The 18,913-nt window shown below is 57.5% G+C and overlaps 1 protein-coding gene across 2 annotated transcripts; it reads left to right on the plus strand.

The window, feature by feature from the left end:
* The first annotated feature begins 231 nt into the window (after positions 1-231).
* On the plus strand, positions 232-15,933 carry ITIH4 (inter-alpha-trypsin inhibitor heavy chain 4). 2 transcript variants are annotated; one of them, XM_080807245.1, is made up of 23 exons: positions 232-384; positions 1,485-1,645; positions 3,978-4,082; positions 4,217-4,379; positions 4,519-4,629; positions 5,085-5,210; positions 5,861-5,977; positions 6,232-6,400; positions 6,505-6,630; positions 6,807-6,988; positions 7,076-7,261; positions 9,366-9,505; positions 9,764-9,918; positions 10,221-10,247; positions 10,485-10,538; positions 10,998-11,123; positions 11,658-11,804; positions 11,929-11,955; positions 12,028-12,165; positions 13,184-13,358; positions 14,880-15,034; positions 15,171-15,267; positions 15,705-15,933. In XM_080807245.1, exons 1-23 carry the CDS (start codon positions 295-297, stop codon positions 15,772-15,774), a joined length of 2,847 nt encoding a protein of 948 aa, XP_080663371.1. In that variant the 5' UTR covers positions 232-294; the 3' UTR covers positions 15,775-15,933. The 2 variants fall into 2 exon arrangements, with proteins under 2 accessions (XP_080663371.1, XP_080663372.1); XM_080807246.1 differs by having other exon boundaries at positions 12,037-12,165.
* Positions 15,934-18,913: the final 2,980 nt, after the last annotated feature.

Here is an 18,913-nt window from a genome sequence, read left to right on the forward strand (position 1 = left end):
GGTGAAAGGGTTGGTGCGAGGGGTTGATAGTGGCCTGGGATGATTCTGGATTTTTCAGAAGGAGTGCCAAACCCAATTCCCACCTGAGCCTGCCTCTCCTCGGTACGTATTTCCGTCCCAGCCAAGGTCCACAGGACATTCAGTTTGCTTAGCCAAGGTTACTGCTGTTTTTTGGCTTGGAGGTCCCAACTTCCCAGAAGCCGCCCCCGGAGGGGCGGGACAGTGAGCATACTACTAATTCACTCCCCACATCCTCTCAAGTTCAGACGCCACCTGCCAGGCACCAAAGCCAAGATGAAGACTCCGGCCCCCCGCTGCGTCCATGGCATCGTGCTGGTGCTGCTCTTGTTGCTGGCTGCCCTCCGCACGACCACCGCCCAAAAGGTAACGGGTGTTTGGTGCCCGAGCGCGAGCACTGTGGGCTGATAAGGAGAGCCTCCCGTGTGCAAGCATGTGCGGACAAGGGAGCGTGGGTCAGCGTGTGTGCAAAGATGTGGTGCCGACATCCACCAGGCACTAGCCTAGGGCTGTATGGCTGCTGTCCCATTGAACAGCAGGGAGATCCTATTCTCATTTTGCAGGGAGGTGCTGCAGCCCAGCGAGCTGCTGCCGGGGCAGTGTGCGGGGTGGGTGAGAACGGGCTTCATGAGCCCCGCTCTCCCTCTCCCTGGCCGAGTGGCCGCGAAGGAGTTGTTTATGCTCTCTGTGTCTGTTTCCTCATCTGTAAAATGGTAAAAAGAAAAGCTATTCAGAGCTTTCTTGTGAGGATCAGACCTGTAATATCCAGAAAGAACTCTGTACAGGGCTGCCACCGAGCAGACACTCCACAAGCCCCCCAGCCAGTCACGCGCCTCCGTGCTAAGCCACTCATGCACCTGAACACGCCATGTGCAGAGAGCAGGTGTGCAAGGCCACAGGTGTGCCCAGGTCCTTCCTGGGGAACTGCAGACCTAGAGGGGAAGAGTGTGGGCCTAGGGAGGGTCCAGGGCTGCAGGGTGAAGGGGGCAGAGGAAGACTCCTAGTGATTAGAGACTGGGTCCTCGTCTCCTCCGAGTTCTCCCAGCTCCTATAAGCACCTGGTGGGAGACCGGCAAGAGCTGCGTTTCCCAGTTCCCGTGGAGGCTGAGGTCACCAGAAATCACAGAACTTGTTCATAACCCTTTCACAGGCAGAGCTAAGATCAAATGTGAAGCTGCCTGACCCCGCTAGGGTCCCCTCCCCGAGGAGGAAGTGAGAGTCACCGCCCAGACACACTGGGGCTCGGGCTCCAGCAACACGGCCCTGAAGGGTGGGGGACAGGGCACGCAGCTCCTTCTGCCGTGAGCCTGGTGTTCACATGCACAGTGCCTCCTGGGGTTTGGCCAGAGGCGTGGCCAGTGGTTCAGTCAGGGTTGGGGACCAAGGGCAGGGCCCCCTCTTCAAGAGTGCTGTCTCAAGCTGGGGTGGCATGGAAACCATCCCACCCCTCCCCTTCGCTGGTCCAGAATGACATCGACGTCTACAGCCTCACCGTGGACTCCAAGGTCTCGTCCAGATTTGCCCACACAGTCGTCACCAGCAGGGTGGTCAACAGGGCCGATTTCGCGCAGGAAGCTACCTTCCAGGTGGAGCTGCCCAAGAGAGCCTTCATCACCAACTTCTCCATGTAGGTGCCTCCCCGCCCTCCTCCCTGCCACCCTCCCCAACCCAGCGCCATGTCGCCATCTTCCCTGGTGACACCCTGTCAGGAAGAGTGACCCTCTTCTTGATGTGAGATGAGCCAGGATAGACGCCTCAGGCGTGTGTGCTCTGCCTGTAGGCAATACGAGGAACCAGAGGCTTAGCCCGGGAGCTCCGTGCGTTCTCAGAGATGTTCCATCCCTCCGTCCTCCACCCGTCCCTCCTGCCATCAGTCCCTCCTCCCTTGCTCTCTCCCTTCATCCTTCCCTCCCACCCTGCATCCCTCTCTCTCTCCCTTCCTGCTCCCGTCATCCAGCCCATCACCCACCTTTCCATTTATGCTTCACACCCACCTGCCCGGTTGACGGATGGAGCACCACAGCTTCTTGGTGTGTTTGCCTCTGAAGAGTACAGAGTTAGAGCATCCTGAGGCCAGGCCCAGGCAGGAGGGAGTCACAAAAGACAGAGGCCAGCTCAGAATACAACTTCCTAACTCCTGGGCTGCCCCACAATGGAGCAATGCCTCGAGGAGGGGGATCTCTGTCACAGGAAGTTCTAAGCCAGGCTCATCCCCTCCCTCCCACCAGGGACACTGCAGAGGGTGTTTCTGCTCTGGGCCAGAGGCCACAGTGGGGAGACCCTGGAGTTTCTGTGGACTCTGTGGCTCAGGGCTGACCCTCACCTTGTCCTCTGCCATCCTCCCCCACCCTTCCTGACTCTTTTGCAATGTTTGCTGAGTGCAGGAGAACCCTCCCTGTCTGTCCCTGGCCTCACAGGAGAGGCAGGGATTGAAGGCCGGCCAGAGAGACTTGATCCCAGAAACTCAGGGAGGGCGCTGAATGGTGCTGAGAGCAAGCTTCTCCCAGCCGGGGTTCCCAAACTACCCTGAGACCTCTGAAAAGCTGCAGTGGGGCCTGGGTCCCTGTGGTCGGCTTCTCCCTCACTCCCTGCCACCCTGTCAGCAGCCCCTGCTTCTCCTGACCCTGGAGCCAGGCCTGTAGTGGGAGCGCAGCTGGGTACTCCCAGCTTCCCACTGGAGAGCCATGGCCAGCAGGTGACCAGCTTCCGGGCACATGGCCTATGCTGAGAGCCCTGGGCCGGCACCCCCCTCTGGGTCCAGATGGTGTTGCTGCAGCAGATGGGGAAGCAGGGGGCAAGATGTCCTGCGCTCTGACCTGGTGGGGAGTCCCAGCTGGGCATCTGGGAGGAGGAGCCCTGTGGCCCACTCAGCAGCCCTGGCCCAGAGTTAAATTATGACCAGGAAGGTCAGGAAGGTGGGGAAGAGGGACACTGGGTCCTAATGCCCTGGCGACAGGCGCCCTGCCCACCCCTGCACGCTCTTACCCTTTCACACGGCCCCAGGTGGGGCAGGCAAAGGTTTGTGGACACACCCCAGCTCACCTCACCAGGACAGTCTGGAGCCGTTCTCCTTCCAGAGGAAAAGCCTTGGCAGGTCTTTCTAGTCCCAAAGAACAGCCATGAGGATTGTGTCCACACCCCTGGGGGTCTCATCCACCAATTGTCAAAAACCTACTTCCCCAGAGGCCATCCTCTGTGCAGGGGGCCCTGTGCTGTGCCGGCAGGAAACGGGGATGGCTGCAAGGGAGAGGGAGCAGAGCTTTTCAGACCTGCGTTTCCCACTGGGCTGGGAGCCTGACACCCCCCACCTCCTCCTTCTGCCCCACACAGCCGCACACAAGGCTGGGCACACGTGAGCCCCATAAAGTGCTTGTTGGTGACCGACCAATTCCTCTGGGAGCCGGCTGTGAGGTAGACCAGGCAAGCCGGAACATGGGGCCAGACTGCAAGGGTGGAGGCCAGGATTTATTTACCTCCATCCTGCCTCCTCTACAACCTCCTCCGAGGTCTGTTCAGTAAATGCATGTGTACCAACATGGCAAGCCTGATAGCTTGCAGAGGCCCGCCACCCTCATCCGGGGCCCTGCACAGACTCTTGTATACAGTAAGTACATAATGAATGGGTGGGCTGGGCGCCTGGGTGGCTCAGTCGGTTAAGCGCCTGCCTTCGGCCCAGGTCATGTGCCCGGGGTCCTGGGATCGAATCCTGCGGCTGGCTCCCTGCTCAGAGGGGGGCCTCCTTCTCCTTTTGCCTCTGCTGCGCTCTCTCTCTTTCTCTGTGCCAAATAAATAAATAAATCTTTGAAAGAAAGAAAGAAAGACGAACGGGTAGGCTCAGGCAAAGACAGGAGTCAACCTGTTAAGAGGCACACCAAGTCCAGAGAGGCTCCCTGGAGGAGGTGGGATTGGAGTGGGCATCTCCTGTCAGGCCCTCCACGACTCCCATTGTCCTGTCCCAGGATCATCGAAGGTGTGACCTACCCAGGGAATATCAAGGAGAAGGCTGCAGCCCAGGAGCAGTACAGCGCAGCTGTGGCCAGGGGAGAGAGTGCTGGCCTCGTCAAGTGAGCCAAAGATGGCGGTGGCGGGAGGGACCCCAGGGGGTTGGCACAGAGGCTGCCCCTGCCTTCATCCCTGTACACCCTCTCCAGCCCCCTGCCTGGCCTGGAGGGGCAGACCTGATGCTCTCCTCCCACAGGGCCACCGGAAGAAAGACAGAGCAGTTCCAGGTGTCGGTCAGTGTGGCTCCCTCTGCCAAGGTCACCTTCGAGCTGGTGTATGAGGAGCTGCTCAAGCGGCATCTGGGAGCATATGAGCTGCTGCTGAAAGTCCAGCCTCAGCAGCTGGTCAAGCACCTGCAGGTACCAGCACTGCCTGCTCCCGGGGGGTCTCTAGGAAGACACATGCTCTGCTGAGGGAAGCCCATCCTTCCCCTCTGCCTCCTGTGAGGCCCAGCCCCAACTCCCCGCTGACCCAGTGACCCCCACTTCTTGCCTCCAGATGGACATTCATATCTTCGAGCCTCAAGGTATCAGCTTTCTGGAGACAGAGAGCACCTTCATGACCAACGAACTGGTAGACGCCCTCACCGTCTCACAGAACAAGACCAAGGTGGGCCTGCCACGATCGGCAGGCGAGGGTCCCAGGGGCCTGTTGTCAGGCCAGCCTTATGGGTGTATCCAAAGAGCAGGACAAGTGGGGAGACTCTGAGCTGGAGGGACTTTGGAGGTCTGTGTCCATACTGCCACTTGGCAGAGGAGGAGGACAAGGCCTAGAGAAGGCTGCTGGGTGCTGGTGTGAAGTCGGAGATGGGGGAGAAGGCCATGGGGAGGAGCCAGAGTGAGGCCCCCACAGCAGGGAGGGGCCAGCAGCTGGATCCTGCACAACCTGAGCCCAGCCTCTGCTCACACGGCTCCCACTTCTCTGTATGGAGGCAGTCTCTCCAACAGCTTGGCCTCAGAGAACGTTCCCTGGATGCGGCCCAAGACAGCATCCTAGAATTCTTGCTTCAGAGGGGGTGTGGGTGACCATGAGGATCCTCCCAACTCCAGCCTGTCCCTCCCCAGGCTCACATCCAATTCAAGCCCACACTCTCCCAGCAAAAGTCATCAGGGCAGCAGGACACAGTCCTGAATGGCAACTTCATTGTCCGCTACGATGTGAACAGGACCGTCTCCGGGGGCTCCATTCAGGTGTGTGGTGGGCTTTAAGGCTAGAGTAGGACAACCAGAAAAGGGCCTGAGCTCGCATGCTCTAGAAAGAAAGGCAGAATAACCGCCCCTACGTATCAGGGTGAACCAGTGGCAGAACAGACTGAAAACACGTAATTTTATTATGTTGTCCCTGAAATAGTTTTTTTTTGGAGGCACAAAATTTCACCTCTGCTAGAGAGATGCCCTGCAGGATTTCCCTTATTGCCTTGCCTGCCAGGAGGCTCACAGTTCAGTTTTATACTCAATGGCAGTAGCTTCTTTCACACAAGTCTCTGGCATTGTGCTTTCCCTTTTCATCTTTATTGGACCTTGTTTTAAAGTCTTTACTCTTTTGATGGATTTCAGGGTTATTATGTCTAAACTTTTTAGGGTAAGTTGCCTCAAATACTAAAACAAATAGGTGATGAGGTGGGAGTACAGTTGTAGTGGGCCATGTGTGAGCAGGGGAGGCAGGGGAGGGGCTAGACTGAGCCGTCGAAGGTGGTGAAGACTTGGGGAGGACAGCAGTGGGACACAGAGAGAGGAGGCTGCGTGTAGAAAGGAACCCAAGGATTAGGATGAGAAGGCTGCTTCCGGGGCAGGGCAGGCTGCAGCTCTTTTTACCTGGGTTTGTTTCACTGTGATCACAGATCGAGAATGGCTACTTTGTGCACTACTTTGCCCCCGAGGGCCTACCCACAATACCCAAGAATGTGATCTTTGTCATTGACAAAAGCGGCTCCATGAGTGGCAGGAAGATCCAGCAGGTGGGTCCCCCTGGCTCAGGGCATGGCCCTGGAAACTCACACATGCCTCACACCATTAGCTCTGGTCCAGGAGGCACTCTCCTTCCTCCATCTTCCGGGGTAGGGGGCACCCAGAGGTTGAGATTGGCCAGAGTGTGGGCAGGGCCTGCCCCTAGAGCATTGACCATGGGAGCCCAGGGATGCCCCCCAAGTACACTTGACCCCAGAGAGGCCCTACTTAGACACCCTCCTGAGTCTCCCACCTCCCTGCCCAGACCCGGGAAGCCTTAATCAAGATCCTGGATGACCTCAGCCCCAACGACCAGTTCAATCTTGTCAGCTTCAGCGGGGACGCAGCCCAGTGGAAGCCCTCGCTGGTGCCGGCCTCAGCTGAGAACGTGAACCAGGCCAGGAGCTACGCGACCAGAATCCAGGCCCAAGGAGGTGAGCACCTCCAGGCCCCTGCAGCGTAGGGGGCTTCCAGTGCAGCAAGCCCAGCCTGGGGAGCTGGGCTAGAAGCTGCCACCCTGAGAGTACGTGCCCCCCAGGGACCAACATCAATGACGCGATGCTGATGGCCGTGCGGCTGCTGGACAGTGCCAACCAGCAGGAGCTGCTGCCGGAGGGGAGTGTCTCCCTCATCATCCTGCTCACCGATGGCGACCCCACCATGGGTGAGAGCACCGCCAGCAACTCCAGGGCACACAGCCCTAGGGGCGCGGACAGCTGTGCCGTGGGACTCCAGGCAGGGGTGGGGGGCGTATCTGAGGCCCCTCTGGCTCTGCGATTCCAGAAAGACCTTTGAACAAATCAGTTTCCTGACTCCTCCTTCCCAACCCACTGGGTCCAGGGGAGATCAACCCTGCAAGGATCCAGAAGAACGTGAAAGAAGCTGTAGATGGCCAGTACAGCGTCTTCTCCCTGGGCTTTGGCTTTGACGTCAGCTATGCCTTCCTGGAGAAGCTGGCGCTAGAAAATGGCGGCTTGGCTCGGCGCATCTATGAGGACTCGGACTCTGCCCTGCAGCTCCAGGTGCCGGAGGGACCCCGGTGGGCTGCGAGGGTGAGGCAGGCAGAGCCCAGTCCGGCACTTGTGACACTGCCCCCCGCCGCCTTGCAGGACTTCTACCAGGAAGTAGCCAGCCCATTGCTGACAGCAGTGACCTTCGAGTACCCCGGCAACGCCGTGGAGGACGTCTCGCAGGACAACTTCCGGCTGCTCTTCAAAGGCTCCGAGATTGTCGTGGCCGGGAAGATCCGGGACCAGAGCCCTGATGTGCTCTCAGCCAAAGTCAGGGGGAAGATGGTGAGTGTGGCCAGCCACTCTGCAGTGGGAGGGCCGCTGGGGCAGGCGGTCAGAGGGGCTGGCTTCCATCCCTAGCCCTGAAAGTCCCACGGTGCTCTCCGCTGCTTAGAGGGGACACCCAGTGTCCCACAGCACCCAGTCTGTGCTGCTGCTGGTCCTGAGAGCACCAGGGGCTTGGCACGCCCTCCTGTCCTCACACCAGCGCTCAGAGGTTGCGTTCGGGCAGGGGCGACTGCTCCCATTTTGCAGACAAGCAGGCTGAGATCCAGACAGGGCAGGCAACTTGCCTTGGGCCCCAGTGTAGCCAGGTCAAGAGCCCGGGTCCCCATGCGGTGCCCCGACTCTGCCCACCTTCCCTGTCTCTGCCACGGGAGGCCTTCCCATTCCACGGAGAGAAACAGCATCTGCTCAGTGCTAAGACCTCTAGGCCCTACGATCCTGTACTCCTGGGAAAGGCAGTGCAGGGAAATCATCACACAAACAGGGAGCTACAGGCGGGGAGGTCGCCAACAGGAGAAACTCGAGGACTCAGGGGAGCAGCCCTGGGAACCCAAACCTGATCTGGGAATCAGGGGGAGCTACCTGAACGAGGCCCAGCTGAGGCTGAAGGACGAGTAGGAGGCAACAGAGATGTGGAATGGTAGAGGAACATTCTGGGCTTGCACGGCAAGCAGGCAGCCTGTGTGGGAAGAACAGCAGGTGGGTGAGTCAGGGGGACACGGACGGGGGTGGGTTGGGGCGGGGGGGGGCAGGGCCTTGCCCCAGAGGAAGTAGCCAAGTATTGTGGGGCATTGCCTGCCCTGTGGCCAGCCTGCCTTGGTTCAAACCCAGCTCTGCCACCTCCCAGAGGTGAGGCCGGGGGCAGATCATTTAATCTTCCTGTGCCTCAGTTTCCTTAGGTGTAAAAACCAGCACAGGTCACCCTACCCACCTTGTAAGGCTGCTGTGTGGATTAATGTCTGGCCCCAGTGTAAACACTCCATTCATGTTAGCTGCTAATATTAACCTGAAGGCCAGGGGTTCCCAAAGTGCAGAACTCAGGGTAACTCAGTGGAGTTTATAAACAGGTCTTTGTTTCAGTAGTTGTGTATTTATTTTATTTTTTTTTAAAGATTTTATTTATTTGTTTCATAGAAGACATAGCAAGAGAGGGAACACAAGCAGGGGGAATGGGAGAGGGAGAGAAGCAGGCTTCCCGCTGAGCAAGGAACCCAATGCAGGGCTCGATCCCAGGACCCTGGGATCATGACTTGAGCCGAAGGCAGCCGCTTAACGACTGAGCCACCCAGACACCCCTGTGTATTTATTTTAACGTGTCTCCTGCAAAATAGAACTTGAACACCAGACCTAAGATTTTTGCAGGTGTGATTGTTTGGGACAAAGCCAGATAAATAGTATTCATCTATTTAAAGTTCATGTAAGGAAAATGGTCAAACAAATCGCTGTGTGTGTGGACAGGGCGAAATTCATGTAGGTGGCCTGTGTGACACAGTTTTGGGAAAGGAGGCTGTGGGTGAGACGGAGAAGGTGGTCCCAGCAGGGGTAGTGGGATTTGATCTATGATAAGGTCTTCAGCAGTGGTGAGAAGAGGGCAGGGTTCCTCTGTCCCTGGACCCTACTTCCCAGACTTCGGGCAGGGCAGCCCAACATCAGGAGGCCCGGCCCTGGGGAAGGAAGCAGCCGTCACCCAGAGCTTGGCACCCGCTATATTGCCACGTCCCATCGTGCCCAGCCCCAGCAGAGGGTACCAGCTTGGGCAGGGGACAGCTGGTTGAGGGGCCCCTGAGGCCTCTCAGGGCAATGACACCTGAGTTCTCTTCTCAACTCTGCCTCTGACTGTCAGAGAAGGCTCTTCTCTCTTGGTCCCCAGAGTCTCCATCTTTGGGGTGAGTGTGGAGTGCCCATGGGGCCCCTTTCTGCCCCCCACACTGCAGTTGCATGTCCTTCCCGCTGCTGTTTCTACCCTGGGCTGGGGTTTGGATCCCATTCTCAGTTCCCTTTCTCTGGAAGGGTCGGTCTGACCTGAGCTCCTGGCTCTGGGCCTGCCATGTCGGCCTTGGCAAGGCCCTCACTGCTCCTGCCTGGGCTGGGCCCCTCTTTCCAGCACATGCAGAACATCACCTTCCAAACGGAGTCCAGTGTGGCGGAGCAGGAGAAGGAGTTCCAGAGCCCCAAGTACATCTTCCACAGCTTCATGGAGAGACTCTGGGCATACCTGACCATCCAGCAACTGCTGGAGAAAATGTGGGTGGCCTGCACCCTTGAGGGCCCGCTGGGGCCACCACACACAGCCCAAGCACCTTCCCAAGCTTTCCCCTGGGGTGGGGGGCAGCTGCAACTGGCACGGGGTATCTCCCGGGCATAGAGAGAGGCAGTGGTGGCATTGTGGGTGAGCTCCAGGCTCTCCCAGGTGGAACCTCCCAGAAAGGTCTGGAAGGGAGGGAGACTCTGACCCAGCATCCCGGGAGGACACGCCGGGCCTCTGATGTCCCCCACCTACAGGGTTTCAGCATCCAATGCTGAGAAGCAGGCCCTTGAGACCCGAGCTCTGAATTTGTCACTCCACTACTGCTTTGTCACTCCTCTCACGTCCATGGTGGTCACCAAACCTGAAGGCAAAGAACAGTCTGAAGTTGCTGAGAAGCCTATGGAAACCGGTAGGTTTGAGAGTAGGACCCCAGCCTTCTCGGCAGCACAGTTTTGATTCAGCATTCTCCAGAGCCTTTCCCCCCACGTCCCCACCAAGTCCCTGACCTAGCACCCCTAATCTCCCAGGAGCCTTGGGACACTGCTCCCATTTCACAGATGAGGAAGCTGAGGCCAGGTCTGCTGACCCCAGAGTTCACCACACTTATTCAGTGCTGGGGTTGGGAAACAAGGTTAAACAGAAGCACTTCAAACTTGTCGAAAGCATCCTAAAAGCGTTATTTCCTTTTCTGTCTCTTTTTGTTTTATCCAGAAAACAAACACAAGAACTTCCACCCAGGTAAGGGCCTAATTCCCTCGAAGGCTGGGCTGGGGGGCAGTCGGCTGACACAGAGCCCGAGGCATCAGCCCCATGAGGTTGCCAGCCAGGGCCTCTCCAGCTCAGCCCTGCTGCCAGGAGCGGGTGTTGTCTGCCACTCACGCCCTGTCCTGGGCATTTAGGGACACAATCCCTGGTCAGCGAGGGACCCCAGAAAGGTATAACCAAGAAGCAAACCCAGGTCCCTCTGATTTCCAGGTTATCCACTCTCTAGATTTCCTGCTTCGGGAGACAGAAGGTCCAGAATAAAAGGTGGCAAAGGAGGAAAGGGGAAGGGGTGGGGGAGATTAACAGGACCTTGACCCCAGGCCACAGACTGGGTTCTGCCCTGGTTGTTGGGGGCATGACTTGCCTGGCTCCCTTGGCTGGCTGGTGGGGCTGGGACTCAGGTTGTTATATCTGATCAGGAGGCATCTATGCAGACTCTGTCCTCATGGAAACAAGAGGCTATAGAGGACAAAGTAGTTTGAGTTAGGGGTGGGGGATGGGGGCTCATATCCCAGGGGCAGGGTGGGGGTGCTCAAGAAGGGGCCATCATTCCCACGCTGAATTTCTCCTGGCCATGGGGAGTTAGCTCCCAGAGTGATTAATGTAGGGAGGGGAACCATCTGCCCTTTCCTCACCCCTCTCCTGGCCTGGGTCCTTGAGCCCTGGCTGCGGGGAGCCATGACACTGCTTGAGAGAAGGCTGTGTGTGTCAACTTTTCCAAAGCTGGAACTACCAGGAAGAGACCTAGTGACCCAGGGAGAGCCGGACCACCAGGACCTCCTGACGTGCCTCATCATTATCCACTCTACCAGATGGCTGGAGAATCACTGCTACCGGACATGCTGTTAGGTTAGCTACTTTCTGACCTTCGGAGGGTCTAATTTCTTCAAGATGATCGTTGACCATGGCCATAGAGTTGGAGAGATAAAGCACACAGGACAGGGTGGGGCACAAGCCAGGGAGAGCCGCCGTGGGGCATGACATGACATAATGTGTCCTTTATTTTCACGGAATTGGATTCATTACACTCTGGAGTCTGGCTCAGGATGGAACCTTCTAGAAAGGGAAGTCTTCCTCCCTTTCAAAGCCAGCAGTGGACCCTTGAGCTGTTTCTGATCTCCAGGTCTGGACTCAAAAACAGCACTGAGCCAGGCTAGACCCCCTCTCCATTTTCCCTGAGAGCATGCTCTCCTATTTGCAAATCCCATGGCAAAGGCTCATTTAAGTCCTGCATAGGTGTGGCAGGGGTTGTGAGGCTGGGTGGGGGGAGGGCAGCCGCAATGCTCACTGGGGGTTGCGTGCTGATTGCTCTCAGTCCTGACTGCCCTCTTCCCTTTCTGTTTCCGGCTGGCCCTGCCCTGATGCCTGCTTTGGCGCCATCAGCCCCCTCCATTCCTGATGGAGCGTTCCGGAGCGTGGATTTAAGAGCCAGAGATACCTTCCGGGCCAGAGTCCCTGCAGTAGCTTCTGGCCCTGTGACAGGGAGACTCTGGGAGAGGAAAGCCTCGGGTCGCTCTACAGACTTGCCACGTGGGTTCCCCGGTGTTGAGGTTGAGAGAGTGCCCTGGCTACATACACCCATGTCTCTGTCCCTCCTCCTCTCCCCCATTCCCTGAGAAGGGGCTCCCTAAACCTAGACTTTTCCTTCTTTCAGAGCCACCCAAGACAACCTCACTCCCAGGTAAGTTGCCAGCCTCCCTCAGGCCTGGCCCCCCTCTTGTCCTTGTCTCCCAGCCTTCTCTACCTACTCTAGGAACCATAGCTGCTGTCCCAGCCCCCATCCAGGCACCGCCCGTCATCCTGACGCTGCCCGGACAGAGCGTGGACCATCTCTGTGTGGACATCAAGCACTCTCAGGGGCCGATGAACCTGCTCTCAGACCCTGAGCAAGGTGAGAGGGGCACATTCCGTCATCCACCCGGAGGGGCCCGGACACCTCTCACTCCCGACGTACTACCCCAGAGACACGGATGGGAAACCCGCTTGTGGAGACACACCCCGCCCCGTGCAGGCCTGTCCCAGATCCTGGCACTGCCACACCCCTGAGCACCACCTACGCAGGTCTGGATGGCCTGGGCACTCCAGGATGACGAGATGTGGACTTGCCCCCAGGCCCTGCCATACTTCGGGGGTGGGGAGACAGACTTGGGCACAGATGAGCTCCATGGCCTTGAGTCAGTGCCCAGAGTGACATGGAAGCAAACCCAGAGGAAGGGACAGGAGCTATCGGGAATGAGGGGTGGAGGGGCGGCTACACAGGGTCATAAAGGAGTGACTGGGCCTTGGCAGACAAGTAGGGGTCCACTGGGCAGAGGAAGGGGAAGGCAGAAGCAGAGCGCTAGAGGGTACTGGTGGGACTGTGGAGGGTGTGGAGGCGGTGAACGGTCTTACTGCTTGAACTGAGTGTTGGGTCGGATCCCAGGAGGCCCAGTGCTCGGGGATGCCCTACGCTCATCTGCAGAGCCGGCCAGAGTCCATTAGCACAGATGGCTCCCTTGTTCCTCCCACGCCCACACAGTCCGCCCCTCCTCCCGCCTGGCCTGTAGTCTGTTTGCTCACAGAGGATGGGGTGCACCACCCCTTTTCCATCTTGCCCTTGGCCATGGCGCCTCATCAGGTCAAGCACGTCCCAGGGGCCTTACAAACATTCGTGGATTTCTGACACCGTCTCCCTTCTCAAAGGCTCGTTTGAAGCTGGCCATCACTGAGGATTCGGGGGTCCTTGCACAGCCATCTGAAACCAAGGGATGAGGGGAGAGACTGTGGGAACCAGCCCCCGGTGGGAGGGAGTGTGGGAGAGAGCGAGGCAGGGAGGTCAGCTGGTGAGAGGGGGTCTGGGTGTACCTCCCGCTCAGGCCAGTGCCCATCTGGGGCCATGGTCTTGACCTCTCTGCCCCCGGCTCTTTCAGGGATTAAGGTGACTGCCCAGTACATGACAGACAAGGCCCAGTTCTCGTGGATCAAGGTGACCTTCAGGAACCCCGAGCTGCAGGTTCACGCCTTCTCTGAGCACGTGGTGGTGACCCGGAATCGAAGAAACTCTGCCTACAAGTGGAAGGAGACGCTGTTCTCAGCGATACCCGGGTATGTCCGGCCTGGGTCCCTCTCTGGCCACATGAGTTAGCTGGGGACAGTGTCAACAGGTGACCTGAGCCTACTGGCCTGGGGACAGGGTTGGCTGGGCATGAGTCTTCTGCAGCGGGCTGTGCCCGCAGGAGGAGCAGAGATTCCAAGCACTCCAGAGGGCACCAAGCGGCTAGGCTGGGGCCTGGCTGGCCTCATACCCAACCCAGGCCACTGACCCAGGTGGGGCACGGTGTGGTTTGAAGCTAGCTCTGCTGCTAATCCTGTGTGACCCTGGGCAGGCTGCTCACCCGCTCTGAGCCTGTTTCCTCACCCATCACCAGAGATAATCACCCAGCCCTGAGTCAGAGGGCTGAACAGAAGATCCAGTGAGAGGATGTGGTCCCGGAGCACTTTGCCCATTAGACGGTGTGGTGCCCACGGGGTGCTGTGGAGGGCAGTGCTGTCAGTGTGGCGAGGTAATGACAATAATGAGGAGCTGGAGAGCACTGTCCCCCAGGGGAGTTTAGGAACATCATCCTTAGCATGCTCCTGGCCCACCATCAAACCCTGGGCTGCTGGTGGGTAATGCAAATGGATGGCGACCTCTTCTGGGTGAGGGTGTCCCACCGCAGAGCCTTCCAGAGGCAGCTCTCTGGCTCTGGGGTGCTGGGAGGGGGGCAGAGAAGCCTGACCCTCTTTGAGCCATGCGTGCCCTGCCACCCCCCAGCCTGTAGCAGGCACAGAGAGCCTTGCCCGCTGCCCTCTCCCTGCCCCACAGCAGACACTGGTTTCCACTTGATAAATGAGTGCGTGCCTAGAAAATCCGAGGGCTTCACCTGAAAACCACCCAGTTTCGTAAGAGATCTTAGTTTCTGTTTATCTGATAAATGCACAGAGAATGACAGCATTTCTATGCCTCGGACATACAAGCTAGAAGGTAGAATAAAGAATTCCTATCACCGGCAGTGAGGAAAAGTCCAAATATGTTCACGAGGTACAGAAGATACACATGGGGGAAAACAGACCACATTTTGTACGTTGCCTCGAAGACAGTGTCAGTTTAGGGCAATTCCATTTAAAATAAACTCAGAGTAACAGCAGGACCCTATTCAACACGCTTAAAAGAATCTAACATTCCTAAGGAAACAAAAAAGTAAGAATTTCAAAGATCATCTTAAGTAAAAACAAGGACAGGCTAGAACAAAAAGGGACTTGCTCTTCTAGACCCAAATGTCACTGATCCTCAGAAGAAAGTGGCACTGGCCATAAGAGCGAAAGGGACTGAGTGAATGTACCAACACCCGCCGAAATCCCATCAGACTAACTTATGAGAAACCAAATCTAAGAGCCAGGGAGGGAAAGGAGCTGTTGTTTTATCTGATAAAGTTAACATCGGTCCCAGTTTACCACGAAGAGAGGGAAGCCCATGAGACTGAAGGGACTTGGCCCTCCGAGGCCGCAGTAGGAATTCCTGAGGACAAGAGGGGAACCCCTGCCGGCTCCCAGCCCGACTGCTCAGGACCCCGGGTTTCCCCACAGCCTCAAGATGACCATGGACAAGGCGGGGCTCCTGCTTCTCAGCAGCCCAGACAGAGTGACCATCGGCCTGCTACCCTGGGACGGCCCTGGGGAGGGGCTCCGGCTTCTTCTGCGGGATACAGACCGCTTCTCCAGCCGTGTTGGCGGAGTCCTCGGTATGCTGCCTGTGGCTCTAGGTGCCCTCGGGAGCCACCTCTGCCGTGAACAGGCAGCGCCCTCCCCGCCCCCCCGTGTGTCTCCCAGCCTCTCTCTCTGTCCTTATTCCTTTCTGATCCGCCCTTTGTATCCCAGGCCAGTTTTACCAGGACGTGGTCTGGGGGCCCCCAGCAGCAGTCAATGACAGCCAGCGAACACTGACAGTTGGTGACCTTGAGTACACTGCCACCAGGTGACTCTGTGCAAGCGGGCCGCTGAGCCTGGACAGGGGTGGGGGCCAGGAGGCTGGGAGCTGGGCCCCTATTCCTCTGTCCTTGCCTGGCAAATAGAGATAGTAAGGGCAAAAGCTGATGCTTTAGATATGTCTGACCCAGCTCTCAGCGACCCCAAAAATGACAGAGAACACCCCAGTCCAGAAATCACTCGGGTGAGGGTGGTGGGGGACAGTAGGAAACTCCTCTCAAAGTGTCAGAGCCCCAGGCCCTGAGGACCACACACAGCTGGGTCCACTTGGGTGACCGGCCTTGTCAGAGGGTACCGGTGGAAAGTCTAAGGGCCGAGAGACTCTTCACCCTCCCTGTTCCTAACCCTAGCTATCTCCGTCTCTTCCCATCACACCTGAGATTTGCTGACCATCTGCCTTTCTGTCGGTCTGTTTTTCCATCCCAGATTGCTCAAACTGGATTACCAAGAGGGGTCCCCAGGAACAGAGATTTCCTGCTGGTCCGTGGAGCTGTAGTTATGGAGGGGTCAAGCATACCCCCCCATGCCCCCCGGAGGTGTACAGAGGACTGCCACCCTGTGACTGGAGGGTGGCCTGTGGGGCCTGGGCTGCGATGGGGAGGATATTTTTGACTCATTACAAATAAAGACCGGTGCCATAAGGCCAGGCAATGAGCATCTCTGCTTGCCTCTGGCTAAATCCCACATTGGAAATAGAATCTTAGAATCTTAGAATCTTCTACTGTGAGCCCCTCAAAGGCCTGTGACCAGTAAGTCCCACGGCGAACTTTCAGTTCCGTCTCTTCATTTTACAAGCAGAGAAACTACGATTTAGAGATTCAGCCACTCATTTAAAATCTTGCCCTGCCCTGTGCATTATACACAACTAATGAGTTACGAAACACCACATGGAACACTAACGAGGCACTCTGTGTTGGCTAGTTGAATTTAAATACGTATAAATAAAATAAAATAAAATATTGCTCCAGCACCCGGCTGGGGGCCTAGGACAGGAGAACATACCCTGGGAACAAAGGTTTAGTCTTAAGCCTTACAGTCACTCAGTCTGTGGAAACCGGTTTTGACTGAAAAAAAAAAGCGTGCAAGAAGTTCTGGTTAGAAACACATGTTCCCGGCTGGGCACAAACTGGGCAGAAGTTCTTTAGAGGCCAACTCCCCGAGGTTCTCAACAAGCTCCGGGGCCCCTTGGTGACAGGATTTGCGTGACACAGTCTGATTTCCACCCCTGTGCTCAGGCTCAGGCCTGTCTGCTCACTGCCCTGTTGAGAGGCCGGTCCCGGCAGAGACGATACAGAGGGGAGGCCCCGGCCCCAGGAAAGAAGCCAGGGTCTGTCCCCAGGAGCCTCTAGTCTCATGGGGGTGCTCCTGGATCCCAGGCTGCCCGGGGTCTGCTCTGCCATCCGTGCCCTGGGGTTAGGCACCCCAGAGAGGGCCCCCAACCCCTGCATAGCCAAAGCATACTTAAACAACCATTGACATGACTCTCCCTACTTCTTTAAAAATGACACACGTCTTTGGCTTACAGATAAAAAGCATCAAGAGAATGAAACAAAACCCAGGAGGCTGAGATCAAAGAGGAGAGGCAGGCAGGGGAGAGAGTCAGATCAGAGGCACCAGGGCCGGGCAGGGAGCCACAGAACCCCGCGTGCACTCCGGGCGTCCTGGCAGCCGGGGTGAAGCAGGAAACGAGCTCGGCAGCTCGCTGGGAGGAAGCAAACTAGATCACCAGGGAAAACATTCTTTTCTCAGCTGTAGGGCTTCACAGAATGTTTGCAGAGTGACTCTTGCTAGAAGGGTCAGCGGAGAGGCCAGTGGGAGGGGTCTCCAGCAGCAGGGGACCCTCTGCCGCCCTGCTGCCTCCCCATCCAGCCTGGTTGGCAGGCCAGGGTCATGGGTTGAATCACCTTGTCAAGGCTGCTCAGAGGGGCTCAGACCAGTGCCCTGAGACAAGGGAGCGGCCTCAGGGGTTCTGCCCGACTTGCTGTGGCGCTAGTGCTAACACCCTGCAATGAGACTCGTGCCCACCCCAAGCTCCCCACTCTGGGACCCCTCCGCCTGGGCTGGGCTGTGGAACTGGCACACAAGCAGAGGGGTCATGGGTGACTTTCTGGCCCAGCAGTACTTGCAGAACGGGTGTTCTCTGTGAGCAGTTGAAGGGAGCTAGCTCCGTGCCCTTCACTGTTTTGTTCCCTGAGTCCTTTTCAGCTCCTCACTTAGGCCAGCCCCTGGGCCGGGAGCGGCAGGTACATTGGGTACCACGGGAGACATGATGTCTATTGCCAGAGTTGCCGCCCAGAGAACAAAGAGCCCACGGGGAGACATTTTGTCCAACCTGGGGAATATCAGGGAAGGCTTCCTGGAAGTGGCATGGTTGGGGTTGTATTTTGAAGAATAAAGAGAGATTAGCCCAGTGGGAATGGAGGGCAAGGACACTAGGCCTAGAGCCAGAACGCTGTGCATTGAATTCAGGGAAGTTGGAGGAGAGCAGTGCCACGGGGTCAGGTGGAAGTGGACGCTGGAGAGGTGGAGAAGCTGGACCAGCCCAGCCCTGGCTGTGTGCACCTCGCCATGGAGTATGGCTTCTCTCCTGAAAGCTGGGGGAGGCATCAGAGGCTGTAAGCAGGGACAGGCATAGCCAGGATGACGTGCGACTGGGGAGAGGACACAGTCCACCAGATTCTGGCCTGCATGGAGGGCCTCCCAGACTGTGTACTCCCAGACTGTGTACTGGGCCTCCCAGACTGTGTACTGGAGCAGATTTGTGCCTGGGGACCTCCTCCTGCCTTTCTCCCAACTCACTGGGGCTGGGGGGCTCGCTGGGGTATGGGACAAAGACAGGCGCCTCAAGAGGATCAGAAACATCATGATCATGATGTCTTCCCACCCTCTAGCAAGCTCTTTGTCCCCATTTTACGGGTGTGCAAACTGACTGGTTTAAAGTTACATGTTCCTCAGTCCACCTGAGACCAAGTGGGTGGCAGGGCCTGGCCACATATGTATTCTCCTGGACTGGCCTTCCCAGGACCCTCCTCCGGGCCGCCAGGTCCTGGGGAACCCTGTTCTGGCTCAGGCAGATGAGCCCCTGGAGTGGGAGGTAGGGGAACGTCCTGGTGACCCATCGTCAGAGCCCACCCCCACCCCCGCTGGCATTTGTGGCCATTCCCAACCTAACCCCACCTCTGCCAGGAGGTTGTGGCCGTGCTCTGCTATCAAGCAAAGCTGCCCCCAGCTTCCTACCCCGGGTGCCCTCCGCACAGTGCACCCAGAGCCCCTCGGGCAGAGAGAACACCAAAGCCAAAGGATCCGGGGCAGGAGGGGTTAGGTTTGCAGAACTGGAAGCAGTCTGTGTGTCTGGAACCCCAAAAGTGAGGGAAACACCTGGTGTGTGGGGTTGGTGACGCGAGAGAGACCATACGTAGGACTTTGGCCTTTGTCCCAAGATCAGTGGGTGGGAAGTGTTATTTAGAGGGTTTTAGGCAGAGACTGACGGTCAGTTCTGCTCTACAAAATCACTCTGTGGAAGCAGGGAGACCCAGGAGGGGGTGTGGCAGTTGTCCTGGTGGGAGAGGGTTGTCCTGACTGAGAGCCCTCAGAGCCCCACCTCTGGGACTTTCTGACCCCTGCCCCCCCCCCCC

This window comes from Martes martes, assembly GCF_963455335.1.
Source record: "Martes martes genome assembly, chromosome: 1".
In the NCBI taxonomy this organism is placed as follows: Eukaryota; Metazoa; Chordata; class Mammalia; order Carnivora; family Mustelidae; genus Martes; species Martes martes.

What these genes read in the sequence shown, in the direction of transcription:
- ITIH4 (XM_080807245.1), top strand. Translation starts at nt 295, where the DNA reads ATGAAGACTCCGGCCCCCCGCTGCGTCCATGGCATCGTGCTGGTGCTG. An exon ending in GCACGACCACCGCCCAAAAG is followed by an intron (nt 385 to 1,484) that starts GTAACGGGTGTT and finishes TCGCTGGTCCAG; the next exon opens with AATGACATCGACGTCTACAG. An exon ending in TCTCACAGAACAAGACCAAG is followed by an intron (nt 4,630 to 5,084) that starts GTGGGCCTGCCA and finishes GTCCCTCCCCAG; the next exon opens with GCTCACATCCAATTCAAGCC.